Source organism: Engraulis encrasicolus, chromosome 6 (genome assembly GCF_034702125.1).
Source record: "Engraulis encrasicolus isolate BLACKSEA-1 chromosome 6, IST_EnEncr_1.0, whole genome shotgun sequence".
Taxonomy (NCBI): domain Eukaryota; kingdom Metazoa; phylum Chordata; class Actinopteri; order Clupeiformes; family Engraulidae; genus Engraulis; species Engraulis encrasicolus.
In genome coordinates this window covers 34,658,912-34,678,128 of record NC_085862.1, presented here as the reverse complement: position 1 = coordinate 34,678,128, position 19,217 = coordinate 34,658,912, and the positions used below count along the sequence as shown (strand labels likewise).

Below are 19,217 nucleotides of genomic sequence, written 5' to 3'. Positions count from 1 at the left end.
TTATCTCCCCAGGGTCTCCAGGGACATTTAAAACACCTAACCTGATAACCATCTTGGATGAAGGTGCTGCTGAACTTGCTGGATCATTTTTTAACGAGAACCAGATGACTCGGCCAAAGTTATGTAAAACTATTTGACAGGTCGGCAGTACATTTGGGAGGGGGGAGGGGGTGGGTAGGTGGGGGCACGCAGGAGGGCTGAGAGATTATCAGAGCTTTGCGTTTTGAAGGAGGCTACAGTACAGTTAAAGGGGGGGCGGAGGCAGCAGAGGGGAGAGGATTTTTGCGTACACCAACCATAGAGGGCACTGTCTGAGGCAGGCAGGCACGCACGAGAGGCAAGACACCACAGCCCCCACGTGGCACACAACAGTTTAACCATTTGTTATCAAATGCAATCCAGATCAGCATGAGCTATCCCTAGCAATTCTCATGCTGTAGAATTTTTTCTTTTCTTTTTTTTTTTTGCTTTATTTTGATGATGCCAAATCACGGCAGGCTATGAGCTGGAATTCAGCTGAGAAACTGTTGAACTATTTTGTGTGGTCTGGATTTATTTTTGACACGGCACATAATTGTGGCTAGACTTTTTCATTGGGGAAGACATGCTTCCTTATGCACACTTAATTTACATTCATCATACAACTTTTTTTTTATTTCATTGAAATGCATAGACATATGAATTACATATTAAGAAGACAAAAGGTAGACATATTTTTCAAAAATGAAGGCATTATGAAACAAACGGTCCCCATATTTTATACGCTTTTTAATATGCTGTCCTTGGCACTATTGGTCATGGCTAATTTAGTTGACGTAAGCCATGTTTATGACATGAGTGTCTTTGATTTTGAAATTGGCCTGCACAACCCCACCCCATACACCCTTCAGATCTGCTTTTGTCATTTGTGGGCAAACTTCAGAACAAGAGAGATTTTAATTACAAATAGGAATACTCACGCCAAACTGACGGTTCACGTGCAAGCCCCTATCCGGCAAACTGGCGAGGTATTACTGATGTTTGCCACATGGGATTCAAATTCAAGTTCAAGTTCAAATTCAAATACCTGACAATGGGAGACCTGGAAACATGCACAGTGGGTAACAAAATATTAAAATGATATCTTGCAGATTATGTCAGCTTTTGCAGTAAATCCACCAGAGGCCATTATGGAGATGCCAATGTAATAAAAAGAATACAAAATAAATCATTCACAAATAGGTTTTATTTTTATATTAGAACTGTATTCAACATATTTTTGCGTGACAATAAAATGACTTTTCCCCCCAAACTTTTCCTCTAAACTGGTCAAAAAAATTTCATCTTTAAGACTGCAGGGGCAGCACACTTACTCTGCACTGTTACCTTAGCTTCACACACAAAACACGTGGCAATGCTTCTCCTCCCCACTTCCAAATAAATCCTCTTTCTCTGTGGGAGAAGAACAGAATAGCAAAGAGAATACCAGAGAGCACAGAACAAGCAAGAAAAGACGGCTTTCACCACTACCGGCGATGCCGATACTGAGCAAGGGTCTTCCCCTAAAAAGTTGTCAACTTGGGGGAACAAGTCACGCAAAAGTAAAGCACTGAAGCGTCGACCTATACTCAAACCATTTTGAGAGAAAGGAAAACAAAAACAAAAAACAACAGCAACAAGAAAAAAAGAAAAAAAACTCAGGCAAAAGAGATAAGAAATATGAATCAGGCATGTTCTGTAGACATCCAAACGAACCACCATGGATTGAAAAGGGTAAAGAAGCAAGACAAATTGACCATGCCAGCTTGACACGAAACAAGTACATCATCACCGCGCCCTCAGAGTCCAATGATGGGACCGATGCTTTTGGCCTCCACAGAGACAGAAGCACCAAACACATTTTTCCTCTTTGAGCTTCTCCTCTGGCTGCAAAAAAATGCACAGGTAAAATACAGTACGGTTTTTTTATCAGGCTTTGTAACTTACAGAGTAAATTTCGTATGATTTTTTTTTTTTTAGATTACGGTCAAAAAATATATATAAGACTTAAAAGCATATACATCTCATGATAACCGGCAGAGGTCACGTCTTGGCCACGAAGGCTACAGCATGACCTCCTCCCCCTTTCACCCTCCTTCCACCCTTCAAAATTGTCATCACCAAACTCCCTCCAACCACCATGCACTCCCCCACCCCCTTAAATGTGGCTTCTCTTGTATGGGAAGCAAAAATGCCTGGAGAACTTTTACAGTAGCCATGAGTCTTACATTCATGATATCAACACTATCACAGCGCAAATGGCATAATCACTCCCGCATTCACAACAGTACCTTCTTTGGTTTCAAATTGAACAGGCCAAAAAACGGAAAAAAAAGGAAAGAAAAGAAAGAACAGAAAAAAAGACGAAAAGAACAATGAACAAAAAATATGATGATTACAAAAAAAGAAAGGAAATTAATTAAATGATACAGTCATCTTCCACCATGTCTGTTCACGTGACACGGCAACATGCTCTTGGCCAACAACAGTGGTGTTTTGGTGACCATTTCACATTCATGATATGAGTAACCCACATTCGCCCGTAATAATAGATCCCATGGAGCATACAAGTCCACCTTAAAACACTGAAAATTAGAATACAAAAAAGGAAGTGAGAGCATGAATGAACGAGAAAGGGAAAGAAAATGTAGAGAATTTGACATTTTGACATTTTTTTTCTGTAACAAATTCATTTCAGCGCTTAATCAAAAAAAAGGACATGATTCGTTGTTGCAATGCACCTCCAAAGATGCCAGATTGACAACTTAAAAAATGAGAGCGAAACCATGGAGCTGTGTGTATGACTATATGTGGGAGTGTGAATGAAAGCGTGTGTGTGTGTATGTATGTACAGTGTACAGTGTGTGTATATTTGTGTACAGTATATGTGTGTGTGTGTTGCACAACGAAGGCAAAGGGGAGATGACAGAAGTGTGGAGTGGTGAGGGGAGCGCGAGGAGAGGGCAGCAGGCTGCTCATTCGGCACAGCGGGTGGGGGTGCTGGGTTGGTTCAGGCCCATGGTCTTGCACATCCAGCCCGCAAAGTCCACGTTGTCCACCTCTGCACGCTTGATGAACGTGTGGCTCTGGAAGGGCAAAAAAAAACCACTGGGGGTCATTTGGCAGGACAACACCATCACAAACCACCGTCTGTGAAGATCCCCACTCATCCAGAAAAGTTCCCCATCCTTAGTTTTAGCAACTGGAATTCTTTTCAGCAGTTTGAATGTGTTTTGTCTGCTTGTCAATGAGAAGTCTGACAGATAAACAAGCCCCCCCCCCCCATAAAAAATAAGGAAGTCCAGTTGCTTACAGCTAAACTGGTCTGACCATCTCAAAACATTCAACCCCACATTGGTTCACAGCAAAAAAGTAGCAAAAAAATGACACCCCAAAAAGAACCAGTTGGCACAAACATCAAACCCCATTTTGACTCCCTCTTAATGTTACTCTTAAAAAGATATAGCTGACTCAGCTCTTAATTTCTAGAATGACTATGCAAATGAAGAGGCATTGAGGGGGGGAGCATGGCTTGCTGGCTTGCATGCCTGCTGCCTTCCTCTGCTGCGTCCTGAAAAGGGAGGGATGGGTTTAGCATGCAAAGAGCCATCATCATCACTCACCACCAGCATCTTCAGGTCTGCCCGGTCTGCGGGGTTCTTTATGAGGCTGCGAACACAAAAATAGTCGAGCGTTAAAAAAAAAAAAGAAGAGGAAAGAGGAGAAAAAAAAAGAGAAGGGGAGGGAGAGGAAGAGAGAGAGAGGACTTTTTCTCCTTCAGCCCTCCACTTGAACCTGCTCTGTACATGAAAAATACAGACTAGCTGACAAGGAACGGCTGCCTCAATCTCACAGATTTCTAAATATGACACGCCACACCCCTAACCAGTTTTTTAAAATAGGAGGAGAGGAGAAAAAAAATCAGGAGGGTGAAAAAAAAACCTTGACCTGATACATCTGACCCATATGAGGTTAGGCTTCTCATGTCCCTGGTTTGCTACTTGTCTCTACATGTTTTCATACACACAGACACCCATACACAAGCTTACACATAAACACACACTCACAGAAACACCAGCATGCACACACACACAGGTTGGTACACACAAACACACGGCCAAGTGTGCACGCACACACAGACACAGACACAGACACACACAGAAAAGGACAAAAATGAACTTTTGCATGACACTTCCACCAAGTCCTCAACTCACCATCTATTCACAAACTCCTGGAAGTCGGAGGTGAAGACACCATGCGGCAGCTTGGGAGGAGGCTGCAGGGGACACAGACCAGGGGGGGAGAGAGAGAGAGAGAGAGAAAGATGGAGAGAGAGAGAGAGAGAGAGAGAGAGAGCGAGAGAGAGAGATGGAGAGAGAAAAAGAGGAGAGTGAGAGGGTACAAAAAAAGAAGGACACAACTTGAAAAAGAGTTACGAAGGACCGCAGAGGGGACTGCGCAAAAAAAAAAACGACAAGAGAGAAAACAGCACAGTAGAAGTAGAAGAAGAAGAAAGGAAAAAAGGGGGCTGCATCATCAGCAGTTTTTTTCTGACCTCATTGACAATGTAGTCCAGTAGTTCAAATATAGCCATCGCCGGACGACTGTCCATTCCGTGTCCTGGGGGAGCAGATGGTCACATGTATGAGAGGAGTCACACCCCCGCCACCAAAAGAACGACAACACGGAAAAAAATAAAAAAAATAAATGAAAAGACCTCCTTTTTTTATCCCTGCCGCATCACTCACACACACAGCGCAAAGCAGGATGTCGCCTGCTGGGGACACTCTCTATGAAAACACACGGCCTTCTGCAATTCGCACATTGTCAGCACTCAAAACAAACAAACAAACAAACAAACAAACAGGTCACACACACACACACACACACACACACACTTCTAACACTGTAAATGGGTATAACAGACATCTTGGATCAAACTGGGCCGTTAACCTTTTTGGCCACTGAACACATTGCCGTGTAAACAACACTGTTCATGTCCTCAATGTTCAAGGATGTCTGGACGTTTAATGGTACAGTTCATTAGAATTCAAAACTCATTTGTGAAGACAGCAAGTGACTTTTTGATTTTTACAGTAGAGAAACGTATGACTGGCTGAATTGAACTTAAACATAACCTCACTTTCAAGTCTACCTGTAAAGGCAACCTTGGGCGTTTGTTTCTGTTGTCCTGTCCCACCCATCCCATGTTTTCATGCGTCAAGTCTGTTCTTGTAAACAGTACGCTAACTTAACTAATGATCAGAGTACGTGTCGGAAGGTTGTGACTTCTCTCTTTTCAGACACCATTTTTCTCTTGCTTGCCTGAATGCGCTTATTGCAACGTCAGCCACTTTCCTCCCCTTTCTTCCAGTACACAGTGATGCCACCTTGTATTGGAGGAACAGCACTTGACTTTACAGCAAGGTGATGGTACCCTGTGCCTTAGCAATAACATCCTTTGTTGTCGTTAACCATTAAAAGGTGGAGTATGAAGCACTGTGGTCAGAGTAGAAATTGCAACTATGGTGCTCATTGCAACTACGCTGCCCATTCCCAAATGTGAACTTTTCATGAATATTTACTACATCATTTTTAAAAGCATTGAACTAATATTCACTGGGCTTACCAAAGTACAATATGTTTTGTAGATTAAAATGCCAATTACTGGAAATTAAAAATGGTGGACACGGAGAAGATCCACCTTTTTATATATGAAAAGTGTAAGTTTTCCAGTCATAATGCCTACTTAGAAATGGATGGTGGTGGAAATACTCATGAAAAACGTAACATCAGTGATTAGGCTGAATCAATTCTGGAAGTAAACTTAAAACTTCTATTCAGTTTTAAGTTATTACACTCCATTTTTAAAGCAAATGTGTTTTGTAGGCCGTAACATTTACCATGTCAATCATATTTGTTTTTAAGTCAAACCAATCTTTAAGTTCATGAATGAGGTTGTAGACATAGGAAACTAGAAGGGGGAAAATGGAAAGAATGTAAGCCTAATGACCAATGGCAAGTGAGTTTTTTAGAGTGCATACGAACAAGATTTTTTTGATCATAGTAATGGTAATATTTTGCTTCACCTCAAAAACAAGTGAAAACTAACATTATAAAAAGGTCCCCTGGTGCGAAATAACACTTGAAAGGGAGGTGGTGCACAGGTGCACAGCACTGACTGGCAGTATAGTGGTGTGTGTGTGTGTGTGTGTGTGTGTGTGTGTGTGTGTGTGTGTGTGTGTGTGTGTGTGTGTGTGTGTGTGTGTGTGTGTGTGTGTGTGTGTGTGTGTGTGTGTGTGTGTGTGTGTGTGTGTGTGTGTAGGGAATTATTTCTCAATACTGACTGGCCGGAAGGGTGTCTGTGTCTGTATGTGCCCCTGTGTGTACGCATGCATGCTTGTAGGTGTGTGTGTGTGTGTGTGTGTGTGTGTGTGTGTGTGTGTGTGTGTGTGTGTGTGTGTGTGTGTGTGTGTGTGTGTGTGTGTGTGTGTGTGTGTGTGTGGAAGAGTGTCATTTCTCACCACTGACAGGCTAGGGGTGTACATGTGTATGTGCAGGTGTTGCGTGTGTGTGCGCGCTTCTCACCACTGACGGGTGGAAGGTATGCGTGTGTGTGTGTATCAGGGATTAAAGCAAAAAAAAGTAATCTGACTGAACTTTTTTACCGGTTAGGCACCCGATCGAGTATCACTCCGTAACCCTACGAAAACCAATGTAGCCAGGCTCTGCCCTCATGACGAAACATACATGCAAGGAATGGTGCCAGAGCCAGCGGCATAGGCAGACGGGGCAGTCGCCTAGAGCAGAATAGGCCTATGTCTTGAGGGCGCCAGTAATACCAAAAAGTGCCACAAAATCAGAACTTCAACCAACATAAATCTTTACACTTCACATGAACAATGAATATTCATTATACACTCAGTAGACCTATATAGACTCAGTAATGTGTACCTGTAGGTACTAGATCAGATGTGCTCAATCAGATGTAGGCCTACAATGCTATGTTTACAGATGCCAATTTCTAAATACAAAAAAAGGAAAGAGGGCGGGCAGGCCTAGGCCGCTCGCTCACCAGATTGACTAGAACTGGCCGAGAATGGAGGCATAATGGATACTATATCAGACTGCAAAGATTGAACTGAAATTTGGGGCATGTTTTGGTTATTTCCTCTTATTTCTACCCATTGTTTATGAATTGTTCACAACATCATGCAGAATGGATTCACAATGAATGCTGCTTCAAAATTGTAGCTGATCTCACAGAATTATTGACTTGGAATTGCAATGTGTTGAAACAGTGAGTGATCCCATTATGGGTTTTTTTGTTGTTAGTAGTAGGCTATATTTTGTGTTTCAGCATTAGAATGGGCAAACACTGTTCTGGTGAAAGCACTGGTGCGCATTGCTTGCAGTTGTATTTCTGACATTTAAAAAGCCCTGATCATAGCAATCAGAGGGAGAAAACTAGCTTTAATTATTTGTATGTTTTTCACCCTTTTTCAGTATTCATCCTGTTACAAATAACTTGTTGACGTTTACAAACAGGGTGCGGTATGTCTACCTCTGTGTTCTACCGTTTTGAAAACTACTGGCTACTTTTTTTGCTTCTCGATGTGCGGTGCCAAGCACACGCTTACCATTGATTTAAAAAACATCCCCGATTCTTCCTATGCGCACGTGTTCTACAAGCTGACAGGACGCAGCAGACACGACAGTCACAGACATACGCCTGTCGTTTACAAAAGTAACACACTTTCCCAAGCTTGTCGCGCAGCTTTCCACTCGATCAAGGCAAATCACCCACCCATCAGTCCTGAGTGCGCAGTGCGCAAATAAGTTAAATGAACTCAAACGAAACGCATAGTCCGAGAAGATGGGCACAGACGTTGAGCCACTCAAAAACAAGCGCACACACAACTGTTGCTGCTGCACACTATTCCAGTTAGCAGAAATCGCGTCACACAGTAACCAGCCTTGAAAGTGAAACAAACGTCGAAACGGCATTTATTATCGACCATGAGTCCACCATCAGAACACTGCTTCCCAGAACAAGACGTGGCATAAATTGGCTCTGCCAGGGATAGTCTATCCGTGACCCAAATGCAACCCATTTTTTTACTTATTTCTTGAATATATATATCGGCAACAACAAAGTTAATCTGCTATGAGTACAGATGAGACTGTGAATTATCCGTTGTCAAAAAGACAACTAGCTCTACACGCAGCCAGTCAAACGCGCTAAACTTTGAGGATGAAACGCATGGTAGGCTATCCTAGTTAGCTGCCATAGTCGTCCCATTGGGGCTATGAATAATGCTAGTAAGAGTCACAATGCTTAAAAGGCAAACCCTTCATGACAAGGACGTCATACGCAGTCGAAGTAAACTATTCATTTTTTTTCTAAATATCTGCCACGGCAGGTGCAATGATATGGAAACGTCACTGCACTTTATACATTGTATTACAATTATTTTCTTTTCTGCCATCAGCAACAATTTATTAGCTATTTATTTTTTTAATCTCTCGTGCTGCGCTGCCACAGAATTGTTGACCGCTCGTGTACTTTTTTTTGGAACACGGAAGAACAGGGGATGACCCAAAACCAGGCTACTGATGAGTGAATGTTGTATCACACCGCCAATGGTGGAGTGTATAGCCTAACTACATCCGTAGGCCTACACCAAACACACCTCTCGTCCCCTTCTCATGACCAGGAGTGCTCTCGATTTGAGTTCAGTTGGAAAGTAAAAATTGTAAATTAATTGACATAAATTATACGGACGGAAATCCGTCCAAACGAAAATCCAGTTGACGGAATTCCGTCGTAGCGACGGAAAACTTTAATCCCTGGTGTGTGTGTGTGTGTGTGTGATTCTCACCGCTGACAGGCCGCCCGCCTGGGGGCCGGGGCCTGGGGGAGGTGCTGAGGGCCTCCCCGCCCGCCTCGTCCAGCATGGGCCGCCCGAAGATGGCCTCCAGCTCCTTGGCGTCAGGGGGCGGGATGGGGAAGCGTCCGATGGCCATCTCCACCAGAGACAGGCCCATGCTCCAGATATCCGACTGCACCGAGTAGTGGGTGCCCTGCAGTCTCTCCGGCTGTTTGGGGCGAGGAGAGGGAGGGGGGAGGGAGAGAGGGGAGGGTGGCACAAGGGAGAAAGGACGTCACAAAGGCCCCACCAGGGCCGTGCCTTGCCATGCCATGCCGGGGATGGGCACTGCCAAGAGCTAGCGGGGCCGGAGCCAGGGGCCAGAGCCAGCTCTCATGCGCCACACCCTCCAGGTGCTGGAGAGGAGAGGAGTGGGCGCAGGGCTGGCACGGGCCACGTCCGCACCACGCGCTATGTTTCCTGGGCACCAGCTCCGGCTCTTGGCAGGGCCTGGCTTGTCAGTGTGCGTATGCGCCTGTGTGTGTAGCTGTGTGTGCCTATCCAAATGCACTATGTGTGTGTGTAGCCATATGTGAGTGTGTGTGTAACCATGTGTGCGTAACCATGCGTGTGTGTGCATGCGTGTGTGTGCAACCATGTGTGTGAATGTGTGTGTGTTTGTGTGTGTGTTGGTACATGCGAGTTCCCATGTTTCGAGTGCCGAAGAGTATGTATATCCCTGTGTGTGTTTGTGTGTGTGCAACCCTGTGCAGTGTGTGTGTGTGTGTGTGTGTGTGTGTGTTTCTGTAACAGGGACATGGGAGGGGGATCGCTGACTCACCGACATGTAGGAGCGCGTTCCCACAAACGAGTTGGCCATGGAGTCGATGAGCTGGCCGCTCACGCCAAAGTCACACAGCTTGATCTCCCCTCGAGAGTTCACCAAGATGTTGGACGGCTTGACGTCTGCATGCGTGGCAGAGAGAGAGAGAGAGAAAAAATAGGGGCCTCAGGTGAGTATACACACACACACACACACACGGTCTGAGCCAGCATTCCCAGCTCTCACGGCTTTATCCCACCCCCACCCTTCAAACACACAGGCAAGAAGACACACACACACACACTCACAGGCTAGTACACCCACACACTCACAGGAACACACACACACACACACTCACAGGCTAGTACACCCACACACTCACAGGAACACACACACACACACACACAGGTTAGTACACCCACACACTCACAGGAACACACCCACACACTCACAGGAACACACACACACGCACGCACGCACGCACGCACGCACGCACGCACGCACGCACGCACGCACGCACGCACGCACGCACGCACACGCACACACACACACACACACACATCCCACACACACACACACACACACACACACACACACACACACACACACACACACGCACACATCCCACCAGCACCACCTGCCCTTCCCCTTGGCCTGCGCCAACACGCTCTCAGGCCCAATGCTCTTCTCTGCTCTGCTCTGCTCGGCTTTGCTACGTTACTGAAATTGTTTCTCTACAGACGCTAACCTGAGCCCTGGAAACCTCCGAGTTTGGACTGGGACAACACCAAACAAGCCCTAACCCTCCACTTTTTTCTCTCCTTTCTTTCATTCTTGATATTACTTTTTGGCCAACTGGGGGTCGGAAAGAAAACACAAGCACTAGATTTTTTTTCGCTAGCGAAAATCTGTTTTGACATGATTCCATAAGTGAGAGAGAGAGAGAGAGAGAGGGGGAGAGAGAGAGAGAGAGAGAGAGAGAGAGAGAGAGAGAGAGCCTCGCCCCTCTTTCCTCCATGTTTTTTTCTTTCAGTGGGGAGGGGAGGCAAATAAACAAGTCAATGTGAGAAAACAGAGGAAGGGAAGAGTCAGGGAGGGAGGGAGAGAGGGAGAGAGAGGGAGAGAGAGAGAGAGAGAGAGAGAGAGAGAGAGAGAGAGAGAGAGAGAGAGAGAGAGAGAGACACACAGAAAAAGTGAAAGAAGAGAGAGATGGCATGAGAGAGAGGGATAGAGTGAAGCAAGAGAGGGGGGTTGCAGGGCGCGGCTGCTGTATAATCTCATAGAAGAGGCTGTAATTACTGCTGGGCTCCCAGACAGCTCTTCATTCACTCAGTGGCCCTGCCACCACGCCACGCCACGCCACGCCACGGCCCCACACCACAACACACCACACCATACGACACGGCTTCTCTCCCTCTCCCTCCTTGGACCCTCCACACCACTGCGACCTCCCTCTCCCTCTCCATCCCCATCTCTCTCTCTCTACGTCCATCTCTCTCTTGACGGACCCTCCACACAACTGGGACCTCTCCCTCTCTCTCTACATCCATCTCTCCCTCTTTGGACCCTCCACACCAAGGGGCCCTCTATTCTACAGGGCCTCACTCTCAATCCTGTCAAGCCTCTCCCTTTTCCTCTTTCTCAGTCTCTCTCTCCCTCTGGACCTTCGTCACCACAGGGGCCTCTGTACCAGAGGGGCCTCTCCCTTCTCCATCCTCCACACCACTGGGTCCCTCTCTGTTTTCCTCCTTCCCTCCATCTCACTCTGTCTGTCTGTCTGTCTGTCTGTCTGTCTGTCTGTCTGTCTGTCTGTCTGTCTGTCTGTCTGTCTGTCTGTCTGTCTGTCTGTCTGTCTGTCTCCTTGGACCAGTCACTCCATGGGCCCATACCACTCTCTCTCCACTCCACCCCCTTCTCTTTCCCTCCATCTCTCCCTCTCTACCACAAGGCCTATCTTCCTTGTTCCTCCACACCTCTGGGTCTCTCTCCATCTCTCTCTCTCCAGGGTTCTCTACCACAGGGCCTATCTTTCTCTCTCCTCCACACCACTGGCTCTCTGTCTATTTTCCTTCTTTGCTACATCCATATGCCATCCTCCACACCAAAGGGCCTCTCCCTCTTCCACGCCACCGGGTGTCTCGCTCTTCTCCTCCTTTTTTCCACCCACCTCTATCTCTCTCCATACCCACCACACAACAGGGTCTCTTTCTCTCTCTCCCTCATCCACCCCACCCCCTCTATCCGGGCCCTCTAAACCAGTCCCTATCTTTTTTGCCCTCTCCATCTATCCATCACTGTGTCTGTCTTTGGTCCATACTCCACAAGACAGTGGAGTATCATCATCATCAAGTTACATGAACGTACATTATACAGTACCGTACCACGACTGGGCCACCAAACCCACTCCCCATCCCCATCCCACAGGGTATTGGCTACAGTCCCTGGAATGTGCGGTTAGGTGCCTTGCTCAAGGGCACCTTGGGCATGCAATGCAGTAGGGAGTGGAAGGGTGGGATTTGAACCTGCAACCCTATACTCTGAAGCCCATCTCCTTAACCATTGGGCCACGGCTGCTACATAACTAGACGGGCAAAAAACAAGCCAATGTCTACCAATGCGAGCAGCCAGTGCAGTGGCGGTTCTACCCCTTTAGGGGCTGTAGGCGCAATATAAACATGGCGCCAATTATTTTTGCTGACATTTACAATGGCGGGGCTGACTGTTGGGGGACCGAACCGAGCGCGGTTTTGGTGGGGCCCTAAGCAATTGCCTCTTCTGCCTGTTGGTCAAACCGGCTCTGAGCCAGTGCACAGTGAGCAGCAGCACCCCTGTGTGTCTTAAGTCTCTTTTCCATTGGGTTCCGCGTTCCGGTGCGGGCTTTATAAATATTCATGAAACTTGACGGGGGGTCGATGGTGCTGTCTCGCACGCATTTCCATACAACAGGACTAGAACTGGGCCGTATGATCAGCTGCTGCAACTAGCCGCGACAACACCGTGTTTTCACGCCATGGTGAATCTAAGCCCTAATCTAAACAATATGACCTATGTAGGACTAAATATAACCAGCGATCTCCTTCTCTTAGACCCATAGACATGTGTTTGGGCTTGTTCAAAAGCTGCGAATCTTAGCTTTTCACAGGTTTTTACGGAACGTTTTTATGTTCTTTCAATCCAAAGTTATATAACTTTAAGCGGCCGCTGTTTCAAGTGAAAAAATAGCGCTTTCCAAACATTTTTTTTACCTCGTCATTTTGTTTTCCAACAGACAGCGATCTCCTTAACCTAGACCTACAGACATGTGTTAGGGCTTGTTCAAAAGCTGAGATTCTTAGCTTTTTACAGGTTTTTACGGCACGTGTTTATGTTCTTTAAATCCAAAGTTATTTAACTTTAAGCGGTCGCCACTTCAAGTAAACAATGGCGTTGTTCTCCAGCCGGATAGAGAGGAAATCTTTTTTGTCATGGCTGTGTTCTTTGTTCCCTCGAATAAACCACAGTTGTCTTTTTCATTCGAAATGTTCATTTTTACATTTAATTTGATAACAGCAAATTCGCCATCCCTCTGCAGGTTCGTATATGAAGATATGTGCAATGAAAAGGGCTACTTTAGTGTGCCCTATTTTGCATGGTGGTAAAAAAACGACTTCTCACAAGGAGGAGGCGTGGAGCTTTGGAAATAGCGTGATTTTAAAATAATAGCCTAATAGGCTATATAACTCCTTGGCCAAGGACTGGAGTTAGGCTACTTTAAAGAACATGATAATTGCTTGAGCAAATTTTCTCTGTCTACTGTAACTGCCGACAGAAAAGCCATGTTGATTTTTAAAGTGCGTGGGTGGGGATAGGTGTTTGCACGCCGGTAAATCCTAACACAGGCAACATGTAGCCTAGTGGAACTCAGCTCCGCACGCCTCGAACCACGTCTTTCGCGATTCTATAATCGCCCCTGTTTGAGCCCTGTTTGAGCTGATGATGGGTGTGTATGGGTGGAGTAAATGCAAAAAGAAAACGAAACCACGCCCCAGCAGTGCGCAGCCCCGTTCTAACAGGGCTAGTCGAAAAGGGACTTTAGAGAGATGAGGTCTACTGTCCCTGTGTTTAACAGTCCTCTAACCACCACTGCCTCTGTGAAAAGAGGACTGTTATTACACTTGCAAACCACTTGTGCTTCTCTGCTTGAAAATAAACATGATTGACATCATTTCTGGCCATGTGTCATTCATGACCTGAAATCTAATTGACAGCCTTCTACAACATCCAATCACGATCATGAGTGACCGACTAATGATTTTTTAAAATAAAGTTTTGTGGGCAAACAAGTGCGCAACAGGGCAGGAAGGAACAGCTTTGCCAACAGACATGGCGTAGTTTGAAGAGTGAGAATCAAGCTGTTCTGCTTCAAAAGAAAACATCCACATTCCTGAGCCAACTCCTGAACGCTGGCAGTAGGTGTTGCGTTTGACTTTGAAGCGTCAAGCCCCATTTATGCTGAGGACCTTTTACTGCCAGAAAGGAAAGTACTTGTTTTCCTCAGACAAATGCTGTATCGTCTCCAAACACGACTGCGTGTGGACGCAGGACTATCATACATTTGTTATAAAGCTACTGCATGCCGTGCTACCACGGCATAAATATGGAAATCTTAGGAGGCAAGTAGTTAAAATTCGTCAGAATGATTACATGAATTTAATTCCCCTTCAATGAATGGAACAAAAAAAAGTCATCACACTGGCCTGAAACTATAGAAATAAAATAGAATTAGATTGTTATTAAAAGGCCTTAGATGTCTTTTCTAATAGTCTGCATCTGGTTATTCTGCCCCCTCATGCCTTCCCAGTGGTGCCAATGCAAAAGGATTTGCCCGCAGCCATACTGATGACTAAGTGCTCTGGTAGTTAGTTAGTCCTTATGCTCTTCTTCACACAAGGCCCCTCTAAACCCCAGATAGGCCCCAACCGCCTCCCACACAAGCATGCATGCACGCACACGCACGCACACGCACACACACCCCCCTTTCATTTTCAATCTTGCCATAAATCAGCTACTGGCCTCCCCTCAACATAATTCTTCTGTATTTTAGCAAGCTACTTGTCATCAGATATACAACTTCCTCTTTGAGGCCCTGACAGCAAGTCACTCCCCAACATGCTTGTAAGTGTTGCTCTACTTATGCCGGTGGCTGTAGTCATTCATGAAAATAAAGTCCTATTGTGAACTACTGGTGCATTCCAGACCCAGAATCCAAACTAGTGGGAGACGGCACTTCTACCTGCATTATTACATCTCCCACCTCAAGGCGTTCCAGGTAGTGGAAGTGGGAGTTTTACATCCATAGCAACCGCCGCAATTTAACTGACTTCAGCGAGGTGTTTTGATACGAGCCAAAAGAACCAAAATAGCGAAAAAGGTGATTATTTCTGGTGTTACAATATCACATTATAACATGAAGATGTTGAATTAAAATGACTTTCCCTGGAACAACCGCACACGGACAGAAATAAAGACAAGCTTATTTATATTAACGTTTTAAAAAGTGGCTCCATGGGCGCCACCATTATCCTCTAACTTCAGTATTTTGAGGTGGGATTAGTGCAAGATCTCCCCAGTTTGCTACTAGGAAGTCCCACTTTGACTGGTGTTCCAGTGCATTTTTTTGTGGTAGGAGGTAGGAGAAGTCCTATCTCCAACTAGTTTGGATTGGGTCTAGAATGCACCATAAGTACCCTGTCAGTCAGACACAGAGTAAGAAAAAAGTAAGACGCTGTGGATAGGTTAGACCATAACGGCTGTCTGCCATGCTACCAAAATAAATCATGATGAGATTTATATTGAAAGAGGTGAATTGTTCTACTTAATGCACTATCTAGGGTCACACACCCAAAGACTGTGTGAAGTTACCTGGAGTTAAGCGCAATTGCTTGAAAAAAATGGACAAAAGGAAACATTATTCTGATTATATGCCATCATTACCTCTATGCATAATTTGATGCTTCTCCCGGAGATAGGCAAGTCCTCTCAGTACCTTTAACAGAACAGCAGAAAGAGTGGGATTCAGCTGTGAGGAAATACTTTCTTACCCAGAATAATCACAAGGCAACCATTTGACACACCATTCATACAAATTAACTTGTAACTTGTGTTTAGTGATAGTTATGCACCTGCCCTTTAATCTAATGCTACAGAGTGATCATATTCTACACAGTTCCTTTGTATGTGGATGAAAGTTGAAGGGAGTATTGTTTCATCAATCTATTCAAGCTTAGTATAAAAACACATTGTTATTGTTCAGAAACAAACAGTAAGCAAAGCTCCCCTTACCATAAGATTTTGGACTCAAATGTGCCAGCACACTGTAAATGGTAACACTACACTATTAAAGCGGAGAGCATGTTTGGCATAATGTCTCCTAAAAAATACAAGATTAGTTTCTTCCTTTGGTGAAACCACAAATAGTGTGTTCTGGACGACAGAGAAAAAAAGCATTTTTCCCTGCGAACCATGACGTCAGCAGGTTCTCCCAGGTAACACATGGTCAAACGCAGTAGAGTACACAACTCTGTATGAACATGGCTGATTTGCAGGCAAACAATTTGGTTCCGAACATAACGGGTGCAGGACCAAGCACCAGCATCGTTCTGGCCGGGCTGTAAATAGCAATTAATACTAATAATAATGTGAAACTTACGGCAATGCTGACTTTCCCCAGGATCTCCTCAGGTATCCTCTTGGCTTCCTTCAGCACCTGGTCCAGGGATCCTCCGTCCTGTCATGATATGATGCACACAATAAAACAATCCTTAGAACCCGCCTAAAGGCTACTAAGCCCCCCACATTTGGGCTTGTATGCCCACAGGGACCCCGGCTCGAGTCCGATCAGGGTCATTTCCCAGCCCTACCCCATCTCTCTGTGACAATCGTTTCCTGTCTCCTCTCATACTGTCCTGTTATAATAAAGCCCCAAAAAATACTTAAAAAAAAACAAAAAAAAACCTGTCTTAAGTCAACATCTTTTTTTCTGCTAAGTGAAGTGTGTAAGCTGAGCCAAGTTTGTATGCATTAATATGCAACTGTGCTCTGCATGTTTGATCTGAACGATGTGCATGTATCATACATACATGAAGCAAGCACACAGGAGCAATATGTTTGATTGGTGCGATGCAAGTTTGCTGCTGGACACTTAAATTTCCTTTGGGACCAATAAAGTATCTCTATGGTGCTCTACCTGCCACACCTGCCACTGGCAAATAGAATCGGATGTAGGTACAGTACATGTGCTGTTGCCATGGTAGCATTACAGGTTTAAGACACAAAGGTCTCCCGCCATCCATTTCTTTTATTAAGGTGGCAAACAAAGATACATGGTTGCCCCCCCCCCCCCCCCTCGCCAAACCTCCCTGCAATAAAAAAAAACCCAGCCAATAAATCCCCCGATAATATAATTTGAGTTAATAAATACCTGTATATTAATTTGCTAACCTATACTCTTCTGTGTCCTGATTCTGACCCCGCCAATGTTAAACTCAAAGTCACGCCACTGATGGCTCTCACCATGTGCTCCATGCAGATGCTGATCTCTCCGTCGCTGTAGAAGGCCCCGTAGAAACCCACGATGTAGGGCGAGTTACACTCGTGCAGCACCTGAAGCTCTCTGATGATCTGGTTGCGAACTGCAGGCTTGATTTCTAAATGGATGAGCTGAGGGCAATCACACAGAAGTCAAGTCAAGTCAATTTTATTTTTTACAGCGCATTTCATACACAGGTGCAAAACACATCATCACATTCACTAAGACATCACATTTAAAATTCTGAGTGAACAGTACTGTATGTTTCCTTTGCTTAATTTTACACCTATATTATTCAGGTACAATAAGAGAGACAGGAAATGAGTGGGGAGAGAGAGATGGGGAAGGATCGAGTAACGAATGCAGGCTGGAATCGAACCCGGGTTCCTGGCGTAATTGTAGAGCGCACAAGCCCACTGAGCAATTTTGCCTCAATACAGTATGCTTCAATGTAGAGGAAAACACGATTTCTACAACCCGTTATGTACATACTATATGACAATGAATTTCCAATGGGCCAGTACATGTTGTATAGGTATATGTGGTTTAATCCACTCAATTTCAGTTTAACTAATAGCAGGTTCCGGATTTCCCATTACTTACCTTTCTGGCCATCACTAGCCCAGAGGGTTTGTGGCGAACTTTATGGACCACTCCACCGTTGCCCGCTCCCAGCTCGCAGATGGGGAACATGTCATCATCTTTGAGTTCGCCCACCTTGGCTTTCTGGGTGAGGAAAGCCTCCAAACGTTTCCTTTGCTGCTCGTCCAAGTCCAACTCCCCGAGCAATTTCGGAAGGTCTACCAGGCTGGTCCTGTATGATGAAAGCAAGGTAGAATGGATTAGAATGGGGTAAATACCGTATGTGAACGCAACTGACATTCAGTACAGCAAGTTAAGAAGATCATACGACAAGGCCATTCTTGCTAATGTGTAGCAGGGGGATTTTAGTAACAATGTTGCAACGGCAGAAGGCGTTGATGGAACACTTCACTACTTGAGAATTCCATAAAAGGTAGCGAGAAGGATGTCACATCACATCTCCCGCCTCGTTCAGTTGACAGTAGCATGACATTACATAAAGACAAACAAATATACGGGGGGGGGGGATATATATTAGATAAAACAAAAAGCTCACTCACTCAATTGCTGCGTTGGTGGACGGTGGTTGCCCCTCTCCAGCAGGTGTTATGACAATAGGGCCAGGTCTCTTCTTTGGGGCCATATCTGCTACTACAATCTGAACGTCTACTACGCGAAAAGCACTTAGCACTCAGATCCAATCAAAACCCGACTGTACACGACCAAAATGATGGAAATATCCCGAGGTACGAACAACACGGCCCCCAATTATCACCAAAAAAATAATATTCACCAACTCTACGAGACAGTTAGCCAGCTAGCGTATTAGCTGCTGCTCAATTGGACAAGTAGATCATGCCCAGTAATCATTTTAGGCTAGTTTTAGTGGCTTGACAGCTAGGCGTTTATCGTTTCACCAGAAGCAAATAATTTAGCACTTATAATTGACAGTCTGCACTTGAATTAAGCCACAATATACTGTACTGCATGTCATAATAATTGTGCAAAGTACATCACTGAAATGTCTGTCTGCTTGCGTTCTCCAAGCGAAAATCGTGTTTTGCTCGACGGAAGGCGACTTGATGGCTCACGGTTCTCGCGCAAATAGGGCCAGCAACACTAAATTGCTGCTAGCACCTTCCTCGGACCCTTGCGCGTTTAGGGGCACGGCTGCTTCCTCTCCAGAATAACGGGAGGGGTGCGTGTTGAGAACACAGTGGGTTTCACAATATTCGGTGGGGATTCCGGTCCAGGAAGAAGCAGCTAACCCAAAAGGAAGCTCTCGGGCTCTCGCGAGACGAAGCGAACAAGTAACAGATGGCTTACATGAATTATCGCGACAGGCCAGTTTTTACTC

General features: G+C 45.3%; 1 protein-coding gene across 1 annotated transcript; it reads right to left on the bottom strand.

The window, feature by feature from the left end:
- Positions 1-1,207: 1,207 nt before the first annotated feature.
- map2k2a (mitogen-activated protein kinase kinase 2a) lies at positions 1,208-19,139 on the bottom strand. Its single transcript, XM_063201365.1, has 11 exons — positions 18,421-19,139; positions 17,882-18,092; positions 17,263-17,409; positions 16,400-16,477; positions 15,685-15,736; positions 9,730-9,854; positions 8,901-9,117; positions 4,574-4,638; positions 4,233-4,294; positions 3,642-3,687; positions 1,208-3,104 (listed from the first exon to the last, which is right to left on the bottom strand). The coding sequence occupies exons 1-11, from the start codon at positions 18,501-18,503 to the stop codon at positions 2,994-2,996; spliced, it is 1,197 nt and encodes a 398-aa protein (XP_063057435.1). The 5' UTR covers positions 18,504-19,139; the 3' UTR covers positions 1,208-2,993.
- Between the last annotated feature and the right edge of the window lie 78 nt (positions 19,140-19,217).

Bases quoted from the DNA above. Each gene is read 5' to 3' on its own strand.
- map2k2a (XM_063201365.1), bottom strand. From the start codon at position 18,503: ATGGCCCCAAAGAAGAGACCTGGCCCTATTGTCATAACACCTGCTGGA. The intron at 3,688-4,232 runs GTGAGTTGAGGA...TTGTGTTCGCAG, and splicing joins CAGGAGTTTGTGAATAGATG to CCTCATAAAGAACCCCGCAG. The intron at 3,105-3,641 runs GTGAGTGATGAT...TTGCCCTTCCAG, and splicing joins CAGACCTGAAGATGCTGGTG to AGCCACACGTTCATCAAGCG.